This window comes from Salvelinus fontinalis, chromosome 4 (genome assembly GCF_029448725.1).
Source record: "Salvelinus fontinalis isolate EN_2023a chromosome 4, ASM2944872v1, whole genome shotgun sequence".
Classification (NCBI taxonomy): Eukaryota; Metazoa; Chordata; class Actinopteri; order Salmoniformes; family Salmonidae; genus Salvelinus; species Salvelinus fontinalis.
This window is the reverse complement of record NC_074668.1, coordinates 15,289,883-15,310,092: the sequence shown is the minus strand read 5'-3', so window position 1 is coordinate 15,310,092 and position 20,210 is coordinate 15,289,883. Positions and strand designations below refer to the sequence as shown.

The 20,210-nt window shown below is 42.9% G+C and overlaps 1 protein-coding gene across 3 annotated transcripts in view; it reads left to right on the top strand.

Moving 5' to 3' along the window:
• The first annotated feature begins 5,557 nt into the window (after positions 1-5,557).
• The window catches only part of LOC129853140 (retinoic acid receptor RXR-alpha-B-like), a 39,412-nt gene continuing 24,759 nt past the window's right edge, over positions 5,558-20,210 (top strand). For 2 of the 3 annotated variants that reach the window (XM_055918867.1, XM_055918866.1), the window contains exons 1-3: positions 5,559-6,958; positions 10,634-10,765; positions 18,734-18,972. In XM_055918867.1, coding sequence (XP_055774842.1) covers positions 6,931-6,958; positions 10,634-10,765; positions 18,734-18,972 — 399 coding nt within the window. In that variant the 5' untranslated portion in view covers positions 5,559-6,930. Of the gene's footprint in view, positions 6,959-10,633; positions 10,766-18,733; positions 18,973-20,210 lie in introns of all 3 variants that reach the window. The other variant, XM_055918868.1, reaches the window with a different exon arrangement.

The window sequence follows — 20,210 nt, the reverse complement described above, 5'->3', positions numbered from 1 at the left end:
CTGTTGTCAATCCCATTCATTACCTGTTGTGTATTTAACCATCTGTTTCCCTTCATGTGTTTGTCAGAGATTGTTCGTTGTCAAGTGTTGTGTTGATTGTGTATAGGTGTGCGACGGGTCTTCGTACCCAGATTTGTTTTATGTTTTTTCCGTGAGTGTTATGGATCAGATTACTGGGACTTTAATTAAAGTACTCCATTCTACACTCTATTTGACTCTCCTGCGCCTGACTTCCCCTGCCACTTATACACGCCATTGTGACAGTCCAAATACTTATGATACCTTCAAACAGGAGAACTAGATACATGAAATGCATTCATTTCTAAATGGTAAAACTGATTTGCATGAAAATACCCTCAAATAAAAGGTGAAATTCTGTTCTGTCACCTCATAAAATATTTGATCTCAAATCCAAATTGCTGGAGTATCGAGCCAAATGAAAAGTTTTAGCTTCACTGTCCAAATAACAGTAGTGTATGTGTATTTCATTAACACAGCGAGGGGAAGCTGTTTCAAATGTTTCTTCTCCACTTTACATCCCACTGTAGAAAATTAGATGAATCTTGTTTCTAAAATCCTGCTGGACATAACTAATGTCTTAACCAAAAACGAAAACCCAAGTTCAACTAAAATCACAAACCAAATGTTTTGGACCAGAAGGTCTAAGTTAGGTCAGACAGTGACCTGGCCAAGACCTTGTTATCTCCAGTGCTTTCGGAAATTATTCAGACCCCTTGACTTTTTCCACATTTTGTTACATTACAGCCTTATTCTAAAATGGATTAAATCATTTTTTACCCTGATCAATTTACAAACAATACCCCATAATGACAAAGCAAGCGCAGGTTTAGAACTTTTTGCTAATTTATTTTTTAAAAACAACTGAAATATCACGTTTACATACTTTGTACTTTGTTTAAGTATCTTTGTCAGCGTTTACAGCCTCAAGTCTTCTTGGGTATGATGCTACAAGCTTGGCATACCTGTACACCTGAGTTCTTCTCTGCAGATCCTCTCAAACTCTGTCAGGTTGGATGGGGAGCGTCACTGCACAGCTATTTTCAGGTCTCTCCAGAGATGTTCGATCGGGTTCAAGTCTGTGCTCTGGCTGGGCCAGACATTCAGAGACTTGTCCTGAAGCCACTGCTGTGTTGTCTTGGCTATGTGATCAGGGTCATTATCCTGTTGGAAGGTGAACCTTGGCCCCAGTCTGAGCGCTCTGGAGCAGGTTTCCATCAAGGCTCTGTCTGTACTTTGCTCCGTTCATCTTTCCCTCGAACTTGACTAGTCTCCCAGTCCCTGCTGCTGAAAAACATCCAAAGAGTTCAATCTTGGTTTCATCAGGCCAGAGAATCTTGTTTATCATGGTCTGAGATCCTTTAGGGGCCTTTTGGCAAACTCCAAGTGGGTTGTCATGTGTATTTTACTGAGGAGTGGCTTCCATCTGGCCAAGCTACCATAAAGGCCTAATTGGTGGAGTTCTGCATAGATGGTTGTCCTTCTGAAAGGTTCTCCCATCGCCACAGAGGAACTCTGGAGCTATCGGGTTCTTGGTCACCTCCATGACCAAGGCCTTTCTCCCCTGATTGCTCAGTTTGGCCGGGCGGCCAGCTCTAGGAAGAGTCTTGGTGGTTCCAAACTTCTTCAGTTTATGAATGATGGAGGCCATTGTGTTGGCCCCAATGCTGCAGAATTGTTTTGGTACCCTTCCCCAGATCTGTGCCTTGACACAATCCTGACTCAGGGCTCTACAGGGCTTTGACATGCACTGTCAACTGTGGGACATTATATAGACAGGTGTGTGCCTTTCCAAATCATGTCCAATCAATTGAATTTACTAAGGTGGATTCTAATTTGTAGAAACACCTCAAGGATGATCAATGGAAACAGGATGCACCTGAGCTCAATATCTCAAAGCAAAGTCTCAAAGCAAAGGTTCTGAATACTTCTGTAAATAAGTTTGTTTTTAATTTTTAATACAAATATTCTAAAACCCTTTTTTCACTTAGTCATTATGGGGTATTGCATGTAGATTGCTGAGAAAAAAAATAATAATAATAATTTTAAAATACATTTTTAAATAAGGCTGTAATGTAACAAAATCAAGGGGTCTGAGTACTTTCCGAAGGAACTGTATGTTATTTTTCTGTTAGAACAGCCTGGATGCAGCGAGACATTTTGCAGGGTTACTTCATTTTTATGGAGAATGATACCCATTATGCCTGAATTCCTAATGTCTCACAGTGCCATCTACAACAGAACAGTACTACTCATGGCCTTTCCCTTTTTAGCTCTGTGTCTCCATCACTGGTGAGCTTACAGCACCCTGCCAGGTCACTAAAGGCCAACTCCAGGCCTCATGTCAGTGGGGTGCCTGCTTTAGAGTTGACTTGACTGTGACCCAACAACAAAAAAACACCATGGAGTTAGCCTGCCGGTGATGTTCCCGAGGCGCCTCGCTGTAGCCTGAGATGGTCACACACAGTCATGACAGCAGGGAGATGCGCGATGAGACCATAACAAAGTAAGCTCAAGATGTTACCAATCCTTACTTCTGGTGTCTCCCTATTCACTTTGTGGTAGAGGCAATACAGCAGGTGTTCTGAGCTCTAAGGGGTGAGTAGTATGACTTTGTCCGTTTATTGAATGGTTAATTTGTATAAATATGGAAATCAGTAATCATTTCATTCAGTTTAGACTGTTGTGCTAGTGTTTTCCTTGTGAATGGTTTGCTGGTGTACTGTATTTGTAGTATATCTACATAGTCTTGTATAGAGTGTGACATATTTGTGAGTTTGCTAAGTACTATCAGGAATCAAGGTAAGACACAGATGCAGACATGTTGAATAAACAATGGTTTAATAGTCCAAGGGGCAGGCAAGAGACAGGTCAAGGCAGGCAGGGGTCAATAATCCAGAGAAGGGGCAAGGGTACCGGTCGGCGGGCAGGCTCAGGGTCAGGGGCAGGCAGAGTGGTCAGGCAGGCGGGTACAGAGACGAGACATGCGAGGGTCAAAACCAGGAGGGCGAGAAAAAGAGAAGCTGGGAAAAAACAGGAGCTGAAAGGACAAACACTGGTTCAGCTTGACAAACAAGACGAACTGGCAACAGACTAACAGAGAACACAGGTATAAGTACACAGGGGATAATGGGGAAGATGGGCGACACATGGAGGGGGGTGGAGACAACCACAAAGACACGCGAAACAGATCAGAGTTCATTATGGTGTCCTTCTGTTAACCTTGACGTTTGACATCTTGAGAATGTCTTGGCTTGAACAACTCTATTTGAGTCAGATGATGACTATCTGATGGCTATAGTTATTGTGTGTGTATGTGTGTCTGGACTTGTTTTCCTGTCTTGTCGACAATAATGTCCTGACAAGATATGAAACAAGAAAAAGTATTTAAAAAGTCACGACATTTAAAAATGCTATTTTAGGTTTATTAAGGGATAGATTTAGTGTTTGGGGTTAGGGTTAGGGTAAAGGTTAGGGTTAGGGGTTTGGGAAAATAGGATTTTGAATGGGAATACATTGTTACTACCCAATAAGTCCTGACACATAACAAAAACATGTCTGTGTATGTGTGTATGTGTGTGTGTGTGTGCGTAGGCTATTTGTGTGTGTGCACGCGTGTGTGTGTATGTCCCTAAGCATTAACGAGCAGATGTAGTTTTTGGGATGTATCAGCCATTGCTCATGTTACTGCATAACCGCTGGGTGTTTGTTGTCTCTCAGGCTACTACATCTGTAAGTAAACAATACAATGTCCCCAGTTACAGCTTTCCCTGGGAGTTCATGCTGGGTGTACCGTCAGGATTATCCTCGAGACGACAGCTGGAAGGATGGCCCCTCTAGACGTCTTCTGGAGGAACAATAAGTATCAGTATAAAGAAAGCTATGCCAGGTGTAACATTGTTGCATCAAGCAAGGAACAATTATGACTTGTTCCTTCTCCAAGCTGTCTACAATGACAGAAATGAACAATTATGACTTGTTCCTTCTCCAAGCTGTCTAATATGACAGCAGTGGACAATTATGACTTGTTCCTTCTCCAAGCTGTCTACTATGACAGCAATGAACAATTATGACTTGTTCCTTCTCCAAGCGATCCAATATGACAGTGGAGCAGGTCTAGGGTTGAGGGAGGGAGGGGAGCGTTTCTAGGAAGTGAGGGAGGGAGTGGAGCAGGTCTAGAAAGTGAGGGAGGGAGGGAGGGAGTGGAGCAGGTCTAGAAAGTGAGGGAGGGAGGGAGGGAGTGGAGCAGGTCTAGAAAGTGAGGGAGGGAGGGAGGGAGTGGAGCAGGTCTAGAAAGTGAGGGAGGGATGGAGGGAGTGGAGCAGGTCTAGGGCTGAAGGAGCAAGGGAGGGAGTGGAGCAGGTCTAGGGTCGAGGGAGGGAAGGGAGCAGGTCTAGGGTCGAGGGAGGGAAGGGAGCAGGTCTAGGGTCGAGGGAGGGAAGGGAGCAGGTCTAGGGTCGAGGGTGGGAGGGGAGCAGGTCTAGGATAGAGGGAGGGAAGGGAGCAGGTCTAGGATCGAGGGAGGGAAGGGAGCAGGTCTAGGGAGGGAGGGAAGGGAGCAGGTCTAGGATCGAGGGAGGGAAGGGAGCAGGTCTAGGGAGGGAGGGAAGGGAGCAGGTCTAGGATCGAGGGAGGGAAGGAAGGGAGCAGGTCTAGGATCGAGGGAGGGAAGGGAGCAGGTCTAGGATCGAGGGTGGGAGGGGAGCAGGTCTAGGGTCGAGGGTGGGAGGGGAGCAGGTCTAGGGAGGGAGGGAAGGGAGCAGGTCTAGGGTCGAGGGTGGGAGGGGAGCAGGTCTAGGGTCGAGGGTGGGAGGGGAGCAGGTCTATTGAGGGAGGGAAGGGAGCAGGTCTAGGATCGAGGGAGGGAAGGGAGCAGGTCTAGGATCGAGGGAGGGAAGGGAGCAGGTCTAGGATCGAGGGAGGGAAGGGAGCAGGTCTAGGGTCGAGGGTGGGAAGGGAGCAGGTCTAGGGTCGAGGGTGGGAAGGGAGCAGGTCTAGGGCTGAAGGAGCAAGGGAGGGAGGGGAGCAGGTCTAGGGTCGAGGGTGGGAGGGGAGCAGGTCTAGGGTCGAGGGTGGGAAGGGAGCAGGTCTAGGGCTGAAGGAGCAAGGGAGGGAAGGGAGCAGGTCTAGGGTCGAGGGTGGGAGGGGAGCAGGTCTGGGGTCGAGGGAGGGAGGGGAGCAGGTCTAGGGTCGAGGGAGGGAGGGGAGCGGGTCGAGGGAGGGAGGGGAGCAGGTCTAGGGTCGAGGGAGGGAGGGGAGCGGGTCGAGGGAGGGAGGGGAGCAGGTCTAGGGTCGAGGGTGGGAGGGGAGCAGGTCTAGGGTCGAGGGTGGGAGGGGAGCAGGTCTAGGGTCGAGGGAGGGAGGGGAGCAGGTCTAGGGTCGAGGGAGGGAAGGGAGCAGGTCTAGGGTCGAGGGTGGGAGAGGTGCAGGTCTAGGGTCGAGGGTGGGAAGGGAGCAGGTCTAGGGTCGAGGGTGGGAGGGGAGCAGATCTAGGGAGGGAGGGAGAGGTGCAGGTCTGGGGGGAAAGATAATTTAATGATGTGTGTGCACTGGGAGGGTTTTCCTTGAAGTGGGAGACAGGGGAAGGAAGTGTGGAGATTTATGGCAGTCTTTTTGTACAACATGTGTAGTATTTGTATATATTAAGAATGTGAGAAGGAACAGGATGACATTTTTTGGTCTATTCATTAAGAAGAGATCAAACATATCAGATAATGAATGTAATTATATTAATCTGGAACATTGCGATATGTGTGACAGGAAATGCATTGCACACTTATTTGGTCTTTTTTTGCCAGGACTCTGGTTAAAACTAGCACACTATATGGGGAATAGGGTGCCATTTTGGACACGGGGTAGGTGTTAGGGAGTTGATCTGTTTTTTGCGAAAACACACTCCACTCAACACGGACTCCAACAGCTGATGGATTGGCTGGCTAGGTGTCTCTGTGGAGAGAGTTAAACACAACAGGAAAAGTCATCATTCTGCTGGGGCATTTTTCCCTGAGAGGAGGGTGTCTGAACAGTCAAGCTCAGATCTCACTATCTCAGCCCTCAGCCTGTTATTTTACCAAATGCTTTTCTTCGTTCCTATTCGCTGGAAACACTTCACCAAGAAAGTATACGCTGTCTCCAAGTTTGTTGAACATTGAGCATTTTTAAAACATATAATCTCTAAAATAATATACTAGCCAACGGTATATAAACCAACAATGCAAAATTGTTTCCTTTTTCAAAGTTAAATATCATTGTAAAATGTGTTATATATACTAGGTCTATGTGAATGTCATAGCCTACTCAATATTGTGTGTAGAGGAAAATAAAGTTATTGTACTATGATTAAGCAATAAGGCAGAGGGGTTGTGGTATATGGCCAATATACCGCCGCTAATGGGTGTTCTTATGCACCACGCAACGCAGAGTACCTGGACATAGCCCTTTACCATGGTATATTGGCAATGTACCACAAACCCCCGAGGTGCCTTATTGCTATTATAAATTGGTTACCAGCCTAATTACAGCAGTAAAAATAAACCTTTGGTCATACCAGTGGTACAAGGTCTTATATACAACAGCTTTCTGCCAATCAGCATTTAGGGCTCAAGGATGGGGGCATAATAATAGGTCTACACAATAGGCTGTCGCTGATTCTTTAAGCCATACTGGGAATCCCCCTTGGAGGGTCCCCATCACAGGTTGTGGTAAGCACACGAGCAATGGTTGTGGGACAAAACACAGTAAACGGAAGGTATTGTCAATCTGAATTCACGTCCGGATTTCACGAAGTCGGCGGTGACATCGCTGGATTTCGACCAAGGCTAGAACTGTCACTTTCACTAGAGCCCACGTTTGGCTTCTTGATCTGTGATAGGCCGGTATTGCTGTTGGGAAGATCCGCTGGTATGAGCTAACATGGAAACCAAACCATTCCTTTCTTTTGGTAAGTTTCATCCGATATAAAATGTGACATTACAATTTGTAATTGCCACTGGTCCTTCCATTGCAAAGACTTCTCGAACACTGTTGTTGTGGCATGTTTGAAAACATCAGTCATCATGACATCATCATGGCATAGAGAAAGTAGCCTAATAGGCGAGTCGATTATCGTTCAAGGATAAACTTTTACGCGAGATACTTTGTAACCAATTTGTAATACATTATGGTATGAACAGCTGATGATGATTACAACATAGAGGACACATTGAAACGTTTAAGTAATACATGCTCGGCAGGAAGACATTTAAATCCAGGACGTGCAATAATAACGCGTGAATATGAGTGTGAATATGAAGATTTGGCAAACTGATTATTGCTTAAGCCAACAATGATCATTCAGCATTTCCTTTTTTTCAGGCTAACTTTATTTAGATAATCCATTCAGAAAAACGTACCCTGTTATAATGTATTCTCAACAATACAAAATAAAAACATCTCTAACTTGATATATACATATATATCTTGTTTTTATTTCAGAATATTTAGGAAGGTTATTAACTGGCATTCTGATACTTCTTTTTGACAGAACGCGGGGGTGAGAAGTTGTTGTTGCTGCTGTTGAGAGTTGTTCACTCCTCTGCTATCATTTTAGAAACAGTATACACTAGGCTATACTATTTCCCTAGAAATAAGAACTCATTCTACAAGTACAATATTTTTTCATTACCACTATTCTCTTTTATGTCTATTAATTCAGCTGTTTGTGTGTGTCAGATGTTTTTCTTGCACCCTCTTCCCAGTTGACTGGACAGAGCTTATCTTTCACAGTGTTGCCTACATGGAAGACCATTCCTAGGTGGACTCCATGTTATAGCTATTTCATTTTTACAGGCTGCGAGAGCCCTAGCTAGATTTCCACAAGGAAGCCACACACCTAGTCCATATCCTCCCAAGTCCATGGTCGTTGCTAAATACGTCCTTCAACCTGGAAGGGCGTATTTAGTCAGTCAAGAGCCCACCATTTAAAGAGAACAATGATGTTTTACAGCATGGCAGGTCTGTGTCTAAGGTGAAGTTTTGTCCATTGTGAAGGTCTGCAGCTGTCCCTTTTATTTTGTTGAGGTTTAAAGGGGAACTTAATTGCTTTAGGTCAATGTTTCACAGACAATACCAAGTCCCAGGCCAGTCCGTCTACAAAAACAATGCCAGCACCAGCAGCATGCTCCTCATTGCACTGTAGCCTACAGTATACTCAGAGGCAAACTACAGACGATGGATGGTTTGCTGGTAATTTCAAAATAAGAGCTTGAATAAGATATCTGAGTTCTGTTTTATTATGGGTGTATTTTGTCATGAAGTTTACCGGTAAACTGCACAATATATGTGATGAACATGATATTGCAAGTGGATTGCAGGTGGCAGTATTGGGGACTCACATTGGAACTCACCTTCCTGAATATTAATTGCAATATTCGGATTATTTTGCTCATTGCTCACTGCATTTTGCTCGTTTATTGTCAACCTATAAACAAGAGACAGTTGAACAGCTAGTTGAGGTGATATACGTGTCTGACATCAGTGCAGTGAGCATTCCTCTGTCAGTGTCTGACTGCACAGACTAGATGGTTTTCTCCATCTCTGGTAAAAGTGAGTGAGGACCAGCCAGGCTCAGCCGACAGATATTAACCTGGCTGTTCTTCTGTAATGGCCTCAGGATGAAAGCACTACTGTGGTGATTGGGTATGCTCTGAGATCCCTTGTCAAGATATTCGATCATGAACTCAGAGCTCAATATTTCTTCTGGTGCACCTGAGGTTCAACCTGTGATGGAATCTGTCTCAGGGAATACGCACTGTACAACAATCAACTGTGTGTCTGCGTGTGTGTGTGTGTGTGTGTGTGTGTGTGTGTGTGTGTGTGTGTGTGTGTGTGTGTGTGTGTGTGTGTGTGTGTGTGTGTGTGTGTGTGTGTGTGTGTGTGTGTGTGTGTGTGTGTGTGTGCAATTGCTTGTGTTCCTGTTTTAGAATTATTGTTATTGTTCCGTATTTACCAAAGAGAGTCAAATTGATATACTCTCATGAGGCATATTTGTTATCCAATGGTATAAGCTGCTTTGCTACAGTATGTATTAACTGTAAATGAGCTGTATTACTGTAAATGACCTAACAGCTTCTCCCTAATATTGTACTAGAAGGCAGTAGAAGGGGAATTGTTTTGGCCATGAAATTAATTAATGAGAGGATCAGGAGAGAGGGAAGTCTGGACACTGTGTATTAAATGATTCCTTGTCTCAGTCTATGTCAAAGGAACTTTGTGTCTTTAAAAAAATGAAATCTCACTCATTTGATTACGTTGTTTGGCAAAAAACATTTTTTTTAGAGAGAACATTGTCTCAGAGACTTGTGTGTTACGTGAGGCATGGCCGAAACCTAGGATCTGTTTTGCCTTTTATATCATAATGAATAAGATTATACAGTATGTACAGGGTGGAACCTGATCCTAGATCAACACTCCTTCCCTGAGATGCCTTGTGTATATGGGTCGGGCCCTGAGAAAGGCAGAGAGGGCGGAGCTATTCAGAGCAGAGCTGACTCGAAGAATGAGTTGAGGAATAAACCCTGACCATGAAGTTGAACCTGGGGTCAAAACTTCCCCTGCCTGGATCACATGCTATGGGGTATAGGCACGCGCGCACACACCATTTTTTCCACTCTCTCTCATGCTGCATCAGCTCAGATTTCACAGCTCGGATATAGTGCCTCCAATGTCATTCAAGAGAATTTGGCAGTACACTCTTAGAAAAAAGGTGCTATCTAGAACTGAAATGGTTGGCTGTCCCCATAGAATAACCCTTTGAAGAACACCTTTTGGTTCCAAGTAGAGCACATTTGGTTCCAGGAAGAACTTTATTGGATTCCATGTAAAACCGTTTCCCCAGAGGGTTCTACATGGAACCCAAAATAGTTCTACCTGGAACCAAAAAGGGTTTAACCTGGAACCAAAAAGGGTTATCCTATGGAGACAGCCGAAGAACCGTTTGGGAACCCTTTTGCCTAAAAGTGTAGATAGTATAGCATGAGGTTTAAAGCTGGTGAATGACCTATTACATTCAAAGAGCTGCATTGTCAACATCACCAGTATGCACTCCGTCTTGACTGTGCCAAAGATACTTTTATATATTTTTTAAGATAATTGTTTAAAGATTTTTTATGGCTATGCTCATTGTTGCATCTTTCTAATTAGGCCTCAGACCAGAATATGTACTTTACAGTACTTTACACAACTGAGTGTTTTCCTTGTGTCTAGAGGCCATTTCAGTAGCACACCTATCACTGATAAGAACGTCTTTGAAGTGCTTCCAATCCCTAGATCTCTATAAAAAAGGTTACCCTTTTCATCTATTTGTTTTGTTTTACTGCACCCACTGGTCTTTGTTCTTGTTTTATTCTCAATGTATGGACTAAAGTATGTTACTTGAAATGTATGTACAATGTATGGAAATATAATTGGCTTATGCATGATTGAACTACCTTCCACTTGATAAAGGAATGTATCCAAGGACTCATCAGCTGTTGGGAGATTTATGTTTTCATTGTGCATGTGAGCTTTGCTGTGTTCTAAAGAGAATTCCTCATCCAGTGGGTTTAATAGTCCTTTCCCATGTGATATGCCCGTACAGGCTTCCTCAAGAGCCAGTGCTCGATAGCCCCACCTCCTCAGCGATGGTGTCCGGGGGAGACGGGCGGCTCGCCCACAGCATGCTTGTGCTTCACAGGCATTTGCCCACTTCACCAGCACAGGAGACCCACAGGTAAAGGAACACACCTGTGATAAACCCCCTAGCAGGAACACACCTGTGATAATCCCTCTAGCAGGAACACACCTGTGATAAACCCCCTAGCAGGAACACACCTGTGATAATCCCCCTAGCAGGAACACACCTGTGATAAACCCCCTAGCAGGAACACACCTGTGATAAACCCCCTAGCAGGAACACACCTGTGATAAACCCCCTAGCAGGAACACACCTGTGATAAACCCCCTAGCAGGATCACCTGTGATAAACCCCCGAGCAGGAACACACCTGTGCATCACCTATACAATTTCTGTTTGTCTCACCTGTATCAACCAGTTACTGTTTTCTATACATGTATATGATATAATGTAAAATAGTGTCTGCATTGGGCATTTTTGGTTTCTTATTGTACATGGTTAATAATGACAACAGTATGTATGTCACGATCGTTGTAATGATGAGACCAAGGCGCAGCGTGCATAGAGTTCCACATCATTTTAATAAAGAGAAACTCACTAAACAAAACAACAAAAGCACAAACTAAACGTGAAGCTACTGGAGTGCACAAAGGCAACTTACTGTAGACAAGATCCCACAACTAACAATGGGGAAAATGGCTACCTAAATATGATCCCCAATCAGAGACAACGATAAACAGCTGTCTCTGATTGGGAACCATATCAGGCCAACATAGACATACAAACACCTAGATGACCCACCCTAGTCACTATCACGCCCCAACCAACACAGAGAAAAACAGCTTACTATGGTCAGGGCGTGACAATGTAAACATGATTGGAAACGTAATCATTCAATTACTTTACATGGAACTGACAATTGAGTCACTGTTAAAACAAAATCAATACAATTTTCCAGAAAAACAACACAAAAAACATGACTGGCAGGGTATTCTAGTGAAGCGTGGTGGTACCTTATATTTTTAGGACACCTGATTTTTAATATTCAACCTCTTGGTGGACATTTTCTTTTGTCTTTGCCTGAAAACTGTGTCAACTGCAAATAATATTTTCCTATGTCGACATCCCAAAGGGCACACACTAGTTGAATCAACGTTTTTCCACACAATTGATATGAAATTATGTTGAACCAACGTGGAATAGATGTTGAATTGACATCTGTTCCCAGTGGGATGTTACAATACAGCCTGAGCTGAGTTCTCTTCCACAGCCCTCACAGTTCCCATCTGGTGTGTGAAAAAATCCAGTGACTACCTATCATATGCAACTGGTAGAATGTTGATTCAGTAAAACATATTCATCAACATAAACACTTATCTGACATCTAAATAACAGATAAAACTAGTCATGAGCCTTGATTCGAGTTTAATCTAATCATTGGTTTGTTGAACTGCGTTTAAACGGGTTGTACAGAACTGAATCGCTTCTATTGCCTTGTTAAAGTTCCTGAGGTGTTCATTTGCTATGGAAAGTCCCAATGATAACATGCTATCTGCGGTTCAGAATAGACAAGAGGATGATGGGAACCTCCAGAGGGCATGCAGATGACTTTAACACTTCTCTGTGATGTGGTGGGTTGACATGTCTCACACATAGCCTGGAGAGGATTCTGTCTCCGAAGACTGAGAATAGTGCAGCAATCCAAACTTGGAAGTACTTTTGTCTCCTGAAACCAAACAAAGCCCCGGGGAGGGGAGACTACATTACATGCACATGTATAAAAACTACACATGAGAAAGGTCTGCACAAACCAGAAGGTTTAATGCAATGTTTCAGTACTGGGTAAAGCAGAATGGGCGAATGGAAGAGATTATCCTGTGGAATATCAGGACTGACCTACAGTGCATTCGGAGTATTCAGACGCCTTGACTTTTTCCACATTTTGTTACATTAGAGCCTTATTCTAAAATGGATTAAATGAACAATTTTCCTCATCAATCTACACATAATACCCTATCATGACAAAACAAAAACAGGTTGTTTGAAATTGACAGAGCATGTCAGAGCAAAAACCAAGCTATGAGGTTAAAAAAATTGTCAGTAGAGCTCCGAGATAGGATTGTGTCGAAGCAAAGATCTGGGGAATGGTACCAAAAAATGTCTGGCATTGAAGGTCCCCAAGAACACAGTGGCCTCCATCATTCTTAAATGGAAGAAGTTTGGAACCTTCAAGACTCTTCCTATAGCTGACCTCACTGCCAAACTGAGCAATCGGGGGAGTTGACCAATAACCCGATGGTCACTCTGACAGAGGTCCAGAGTTCCTCTGGGGAAATGGGAGAACCTTCTGGAAAGTCAACCATCTCTGCAGCACTCCACCAACCATGCCTTTATGGTAGAGTGGCCATAAGGAAGCCACTCCTCAATATAAGGCACATGACCGCCCGCTTGGAGTTTGCCAAAAGTCACCTAAAGGACTCTCAGACCATGAGAAACAAGATTCTCTGGTTTGAGGAAACCAATATTGAAATCTTTGGCCTGAATGCTAAGCGCCACGTCTGGAGGAAACCTGGCACCATCCCTATGGCGAAGCATGGTGGTGTCAGAATCATACTGTGGGGATGTTTTTCAGCGACAGGGACTGGGAGACTAGTCAGGATTGAGGGAAAGATGAACGGAGCAAATTACAGAGAGATCCTTGATGAAAATCTGTTCCAGAGCGCTCAGGACTTCAAACTGGGGCGTAGGTTAATATTCCAACAGGACAACGACCTTAACCACACAGCCTAGACAATGCAGGAGTGGCTTCAGGAAAAGTCTCTAAATGTCCTTGAGTGGCCCAGCCAGAGCTCGGACTTGAACCTATTCGAACATCTCTGGAGAGACCTGAAAATAGCTGTGCAGCAACACTCCCATCCAATCTGACAGAGTTTGAGAGGACCTGCAGAGAAAAATTTGAGAAACTCCCCAAATACAGGTGTGCCAAGCTTGTAGCATCATACCCAAGAAAATTGAAGGTTGTAATCGCTGCCAAAAGTGCTTCAACAAAGTCCTGAGTGAAGTGTCTGAATACTTATTTTTTTTATACATTTGCAAAACTTTTCAGGAAAAAATATTTTTGCTTCTTCATTATGAGGTATTGTGTGTAGATTGATGAGGCAAAAAACGATTGAATACATTTTAGAATAAGGCTGTAATGTAACAACATTTGGAAAAAGTGAAGGTGTCTGAATACTTTCCGAATGCACTGTATGATTGGATGGGAGAGGAAGCCAATGGAAGAGGGTTTCTTCCCAGCACAGGGCTTATGTTTTCCTGAGCTATTGCCTGGGCTATAGTGAAAGCAGACTGGCAGCGCGGGGATAGCTTTCTACATGCCTTCTTAGAGAAACACATCTTTACAGGAGAGGGAGACAAGTGATTTTGTGAGACAGTGTGACCCCTATATGCATTTAGCAGAGGCTCACTGCCAATGCTAAATCGTGGTCGCCACTGCAAAAAGTTACATAAATAATAATCATCATTATTATTATTTGTTTATATATCATTTTTGGGATGGTAAATAGTTTTCAGTGTAAACTTAAAAGACTAAATGCAGATATACAGTATGTAGAAAAGTGGACCTATAGTGGACCTATATATTTTTAAATAAGAGAATCTTTGAGAACGAACAATCCCCAAAATAACAACTAGACAGTCAGGGAGAATCTAAAATTCAAACATTTGCATGGCATTGGGCCCCCATTGATTTTGTTATAATGTTTGAGTCACTCAGATAGCATAAGAACACTGCATAAGCCATGGTAAAATGTGTTTAAAACTGCACATTTTCTATCAGCCCCATGGCAAAAAGTGTACAATTGCAGGAAATTAGCTTTAAAACAGAAGCATTTTGTTTCTGCGGCCAAGAGAGCCTCTACAACTGCAGCATTGCCACCCCCCACCCCCACACTAATGTTTCCAAGGGGAAACACTGAGGCAAGTGTATGTGGTATAAGCGGCATATAACAATAGATGTTCTATTGGATTATGTGGGTACAACAACAATTACAGTACAATGTCCCTCTTTAGACAGCTATGGTGATGTCAAGGGGTCAGGTTTCATGTAGTAGTGTCTGTCTGTGCTGCTTACAGCAGAGTATTGTTGGAGAGATGCCTCTACTGTATCTATCCCAGGTCTTTATCAGACCTCTATCAGACCTCTATCAGACATCTTTATTTTCATGTAGTTCATGTAGTCCCTCCCTATTTTCAGTCCCAGGAGTCATTAGGGACGAATCATGTCACAGTTAAGCTCAATCTCTCCACTGAAATGATATCTCTTTCCAAAACCATTCACTGGCTGTCATCTCTCCCTTTTAGTACATTATTCAAAGAAATAGTTTGTTTATCCACATTTCTGGATAAACACATTTTGGATAAACACATTTCTGCCATGCCCATTTATTCAACTCCTTTTGGGTCCATTCATGTTTTTTTAGGAACATATCATTAAAGCCCCCGTGCAGTCTTTGTGATTGTAATAAATCACTGTGTGTGTTTGTATGTGTTTGTTTCATGAAAATAACTATTTATTTCCCTGAGCCTCCTTTGGCCTTTTAAATGACCAATCTTATCATGTGGTCATTAGGAAACAAATTTGAAGATATTTACATACACAGCCCTGATTGGTTGATAGGAGGGCCCACCCCTTCCCCAGACGAACAGTCATTGGTCTAATATAATCAGATCACATTGTGATGGCATGATGTGGGCCAACATGTCCATCCCACCTAAACAGGCTGAAATTCCAGGCATTTTTTATACCAACAGCTCTTACACAAAAATAGCATTATGATCATTTTCACCATTTCAGAATGTTCTTTCGACCTCATAGTGTGGATTTTAATATTTTTGTGCTGCTTCAGCAACAGCTACTGGGGATCCTAATAAAATACTAAAATGTTCTTGACATCACGTGAGATAGATGTTCAGATGCTGTACACTGAGAGAGAGAGGATGGAATCCTTTCTTGAGGCATTTTCTTATTGAACACACACGTCAGGGAAATCACCTTTAAAATAGGGCTGGGAATTGCTAGGGACCTCACAAAAACGATATTATCACAGTACTTAGGTACCGATACGATATCTATTGCGATTCTCACAATTCTATATGTATTGCGTTTAGATGTTCCAAACATATTTATTACCATATGTCTGTTGCAGAGGGAAGCCATTCAAAAAACAAAATGGAAATAAAAGTGCTGAAAACAAATTGTCTCCCTATTTAAAAAGAAGATGGAGAACAAGCTATAAAGGAAAAATACTGTAGTTTTGGTGCAGGTACAGCAAACTAGCGCACAAATAATATTGCGATATTGTCAAAACAACACGATACGATATATCGTCAAAAATAATATGTAACCTTATCGATTTTCCCCTCATCACTACTTTAAAAGTCAAGTCCAGTGGGATGTCGGCGTATTACGTTTTGTTTGAATCCCAGCCTAGACTACTACACAAAGAAGACAGCACTCTCCTTCCTTCCCTCCGTCCCATCATCCCTCCTAGAATAGCCCATAGCCCCAAGTCCTGGATACACATTGAAATGAAGTCATAAATTCCTCAACACAGTGTTAACATTAAAATAACAAGACTTGGCATGAATAACTAAATAAGTCAGATCTGTGGACTCAGTGACTACATCATATTTACTGGTGATCCAGAATGCATAGTTGCCATGGGATCCATCTGCCCACATCATACTGAATCTCTAATGACATCAATGTTAGAGGAACGTAGTATTAGACTGTCACAGCATTGAATCTGTATTGTAGTGCAATTTCTCTCAAATACGGGTCATTAGATATGTTACAGCTGTCGCAGTTCTATGAAGGTTTTGGTTGCACTTGCAGTTGGTGCCACCATTGCCTTCCCACCCTGACTCTCTGTTTGCCTACCCAGGTTTACCTGTGTGTGCATGTCCTGGCAGTCTAGTGGTTAGAGCGTTGGACCAGTAACCAAAAGGTGTTTGTTTCGAATATCCGAGACAACCAATGTGAAAAATCTTTTGATGTGCCCTTGAGCAAGGCACTTAACCATCATTTCTCCAGGGGTGCCATACTACTATGGCTGACCCTGTAAAACAACACATTTCCCTGCACCTATCCGGTGTATGTAATGACTTATTTTTCTTTACCTGTGCCTTAAGAGTAGTGCTGATTGCAGGCCTATGCTGGACAGACCTGAGTTGAAGTAGTATTATTATTTTTCAAATTGGTTGAGTGTTTGATTGAGCCTACCTGTAAGTGCCAGATGTGGAGTCTGCACTTCTGGGACATTCCCATTGGTTGAATTTATTCACGCAAGTGCAATTGAGCGCAGTTGAAGTATTTGAGAAGGACACCAATGCTATTTGAAGCCAGCTGTGATGCTGGCAGAGAGCCAGGACAGTGCCATAGGGGAATGAATACAGAGATGGAGAATAGGATCCAGTTGCTGCACTGCCAGGCATTCACAGGGTCTCACATTCCAGCTTCCACATCTCCCACACTGAATAACTGGGGATGTAGTGAGGGTGGGAAACCCAGCCCAAACCTGTCTGTCACACATGGGCACCATGCCAAGCTGGACAACTCAAACCAACCACAGAATTCTCACAGAAGGACACTACCAGTTACATAACACAGTCTTACTAAAAAGGACCAGGGACACTCTAGCTTGTAAACTCTCTTAACACAGTGATTTATGTGGACAAAGTTCATGTTGACACAAATGACATTTATGCTGTTTGACTACCCATGTTTTATTGTTTGTGTAAAGCTCATATGTTTTTTATGTTGGTGTGTATAGCATGTGTGCCATGAATTTAACAAATGTAACAAAGCCTATTAAATTAACTTTGAATTGAGGTGTTGACATTTCTATTTGATGGATTGGAATTTCAATAGGTTTAGACTGGTTGGTTTTTGCAGTACAAATGGTAGTTTTATTAACTACAGGCTAAATTGATACTCCATCGTAGTGCGAGTATGTATAATAAATGTGTCAATTTATTGTTTTAAGATTACACACACATATAGATTTGCCTTTCACTAAATCCTGCTTAAGAATGTTTAACATCAGGGATGGGCAACTGGCAGCCCACGACCCTCTTTTGAAGGCCCTCGGATAAAAAAATAAAAATAAACATTTGTTTAAATTGAGGGGGGGGGGGGGGGTTCTCAGTCGTGGTCTCAACTTGCTGTTCCGAGTTGGAATAATAGAATCCACAAGGTGCAATTTCGAAACTTGGTTGTGCATCATCAGTTTTTCCTCTTGTTATGTCAGTCACTGATAGTAGAGCCAGTTACAGTATCTATCTACCTTGTTATCATGGTCGAATTACCGGCAGGGGGCCCCCCATTGATTTTGTTTGTCAGTATCACTCAGATATCCTTTTGAAGGCTCTCGGATAAATACAATAAAATAAAGCAATTAATATTATTATTAAAACAGTTTTTGGGGGGGAATTATTTTTGTTAGTCAATCTCGCTCAGATATCATTAAAAAAACTGCAAACATTTTACACCACACAGATAATATAATGTTGAAAGTGTAGCCCTGTCCATGTCCTCTTGTCCACTTTTCTCAGAAGGTGTCTCATTCCACATAGTTCAGTCTTTCTGTGGCAGGTAATACTATCCTGTACAGGAGGCTAGTTGAAGTGGGCAGTCTCCTATTCTGTTGTTGGATATATGGAGGGAAATCCTACAGAAGGCTTTAGAATGATTTAACACAACCAGCTCAGGACACACTTTACGCTAATTTCCCCCCTTGCGTAATCAGCAATGTAAGGTTTTGAATATACATTTCAGACCAGATTTCAAATACAGAAACAATTTGAACCCTGTGTTTTCATGGGATCAAATAAAGTGAGTGGATTCATGTCTGTTATACAATATAATGATTCATTAAATGTTGGTTCACCAGCTTGTCCACCCGAAGAGGGCTGCTTTGAATTTAGCGATACTGATGAAAATATGTTGGAGATGTGTGTATCAGGTGTACATCAACCTTGTTCCTGTCCTCCCTCTCTCTCACAGACCCCTCCGGTCAGCTGTCCTCACCATCGCTCAGCTCACACCACGCCCATAGGGGAATGGGTGCTCACCCCTTGCACCCATCTCTGCTCATCCCGTCCTCTGTGAGCTCCTCAGGCCCTCCACACTCACCCATCTGCACGCTGAGCTCGCCCATCACCAGCCTGGCTTTGCCCTTTTCTGTCAGCAGCCGCCCAGCGGGACACCACTCTACCTCCTCCAGCATGGGCATCAGCCCGCAGGTAAGGCCTCCAACGCAACCTACAACCCCCAGACACCACACTCAATCCCCTGCTCCTTGGACTTGGTTTTCCTTCCTTAGTTGGGGTCTTGAGAAGTGCTGACTTGGTGTATGGCTGGCCTGCTAGGTTTCCATTATAAATTCAGTAAAACCAAATGTTGCCAAATGAAACTCTTTACAAGCTCGTCTGTAAGGATTCAGGATGGCAACATGTGCGTTGTGTAAAAGGACGGCCAAATGTGAGGATAACCTTTTCACAAACCACAAGCTGAGGCCTGGGTGCTTTTATGTGAAACTGAGAAATGCCAGGGTTGCCCATTTTATATTTGAAAAGGTCTGAAGAGGTTTTGTGGTATGCAAATTAATATAATATAGTAATGGCCTTGACAAACTGGATAAAAGGGGTTGGGTTATGTTTTGCAGGCTGTATATGGGTTATGTTACCGTGGTCTAACTCAGTCACTGTTAAAAGAAACTTCTAAGGTCAAAGTTGGATGACATCACTCTGACCATGCCGGAATGGGGAACAATATATGTATTGTACTGTATGTACAGTAGGGGAGACCAGGGTTGGTTGTCTCAGGGGTTGGTTGTCACATGGAATGTGGGGTTGGTTGTCACAATCAACTCCATTATAAAAAAAATGTGTGGTTGGTTGTGGGTAATTTCAAGGTAACAGAATTACATCATGGGTCCCTGATCTCTGCTAAACAGAATGCATAATTATTGATGTCATTCTCTTCATGGTGATGTATCCTGAATAGGTACACAAGGTACAAAAACGTAGAATGCTCCTTTTCATGTTTGGGTATTATTCTACACACTGGCTATTATTCTAATGAGCTCTGCCCCCAAACAAGACCAAATTTGGTTGGTATGGACTGGACCAAATCTGTACCAATCATAGATGTCTATGTTTCACAGGTTTGGACATCACAATAAAGCATCATAGAGCACAGTACAGCACAGTAGAGTAGAGTAAAGTACAATACAGTCAATTATATTGTACTCTACTGTACTCTACTGAACTACACTCTACTGTACTGTACAGTACTGTACTTAACTCTAGTCTCTGTACCGTACTGAACTCTACTTTAACCTGTTTGGGCTGCAAGCTGAATATTGAAAAAACTGGAAAATGTGTGCACATTTTCAAACGGCCTCCTAAGAAACTTTTTATTTTCCAATATGCATATATTTACTACTGTTGGATAGATAACAGTCTATAGTTTCTGTTTC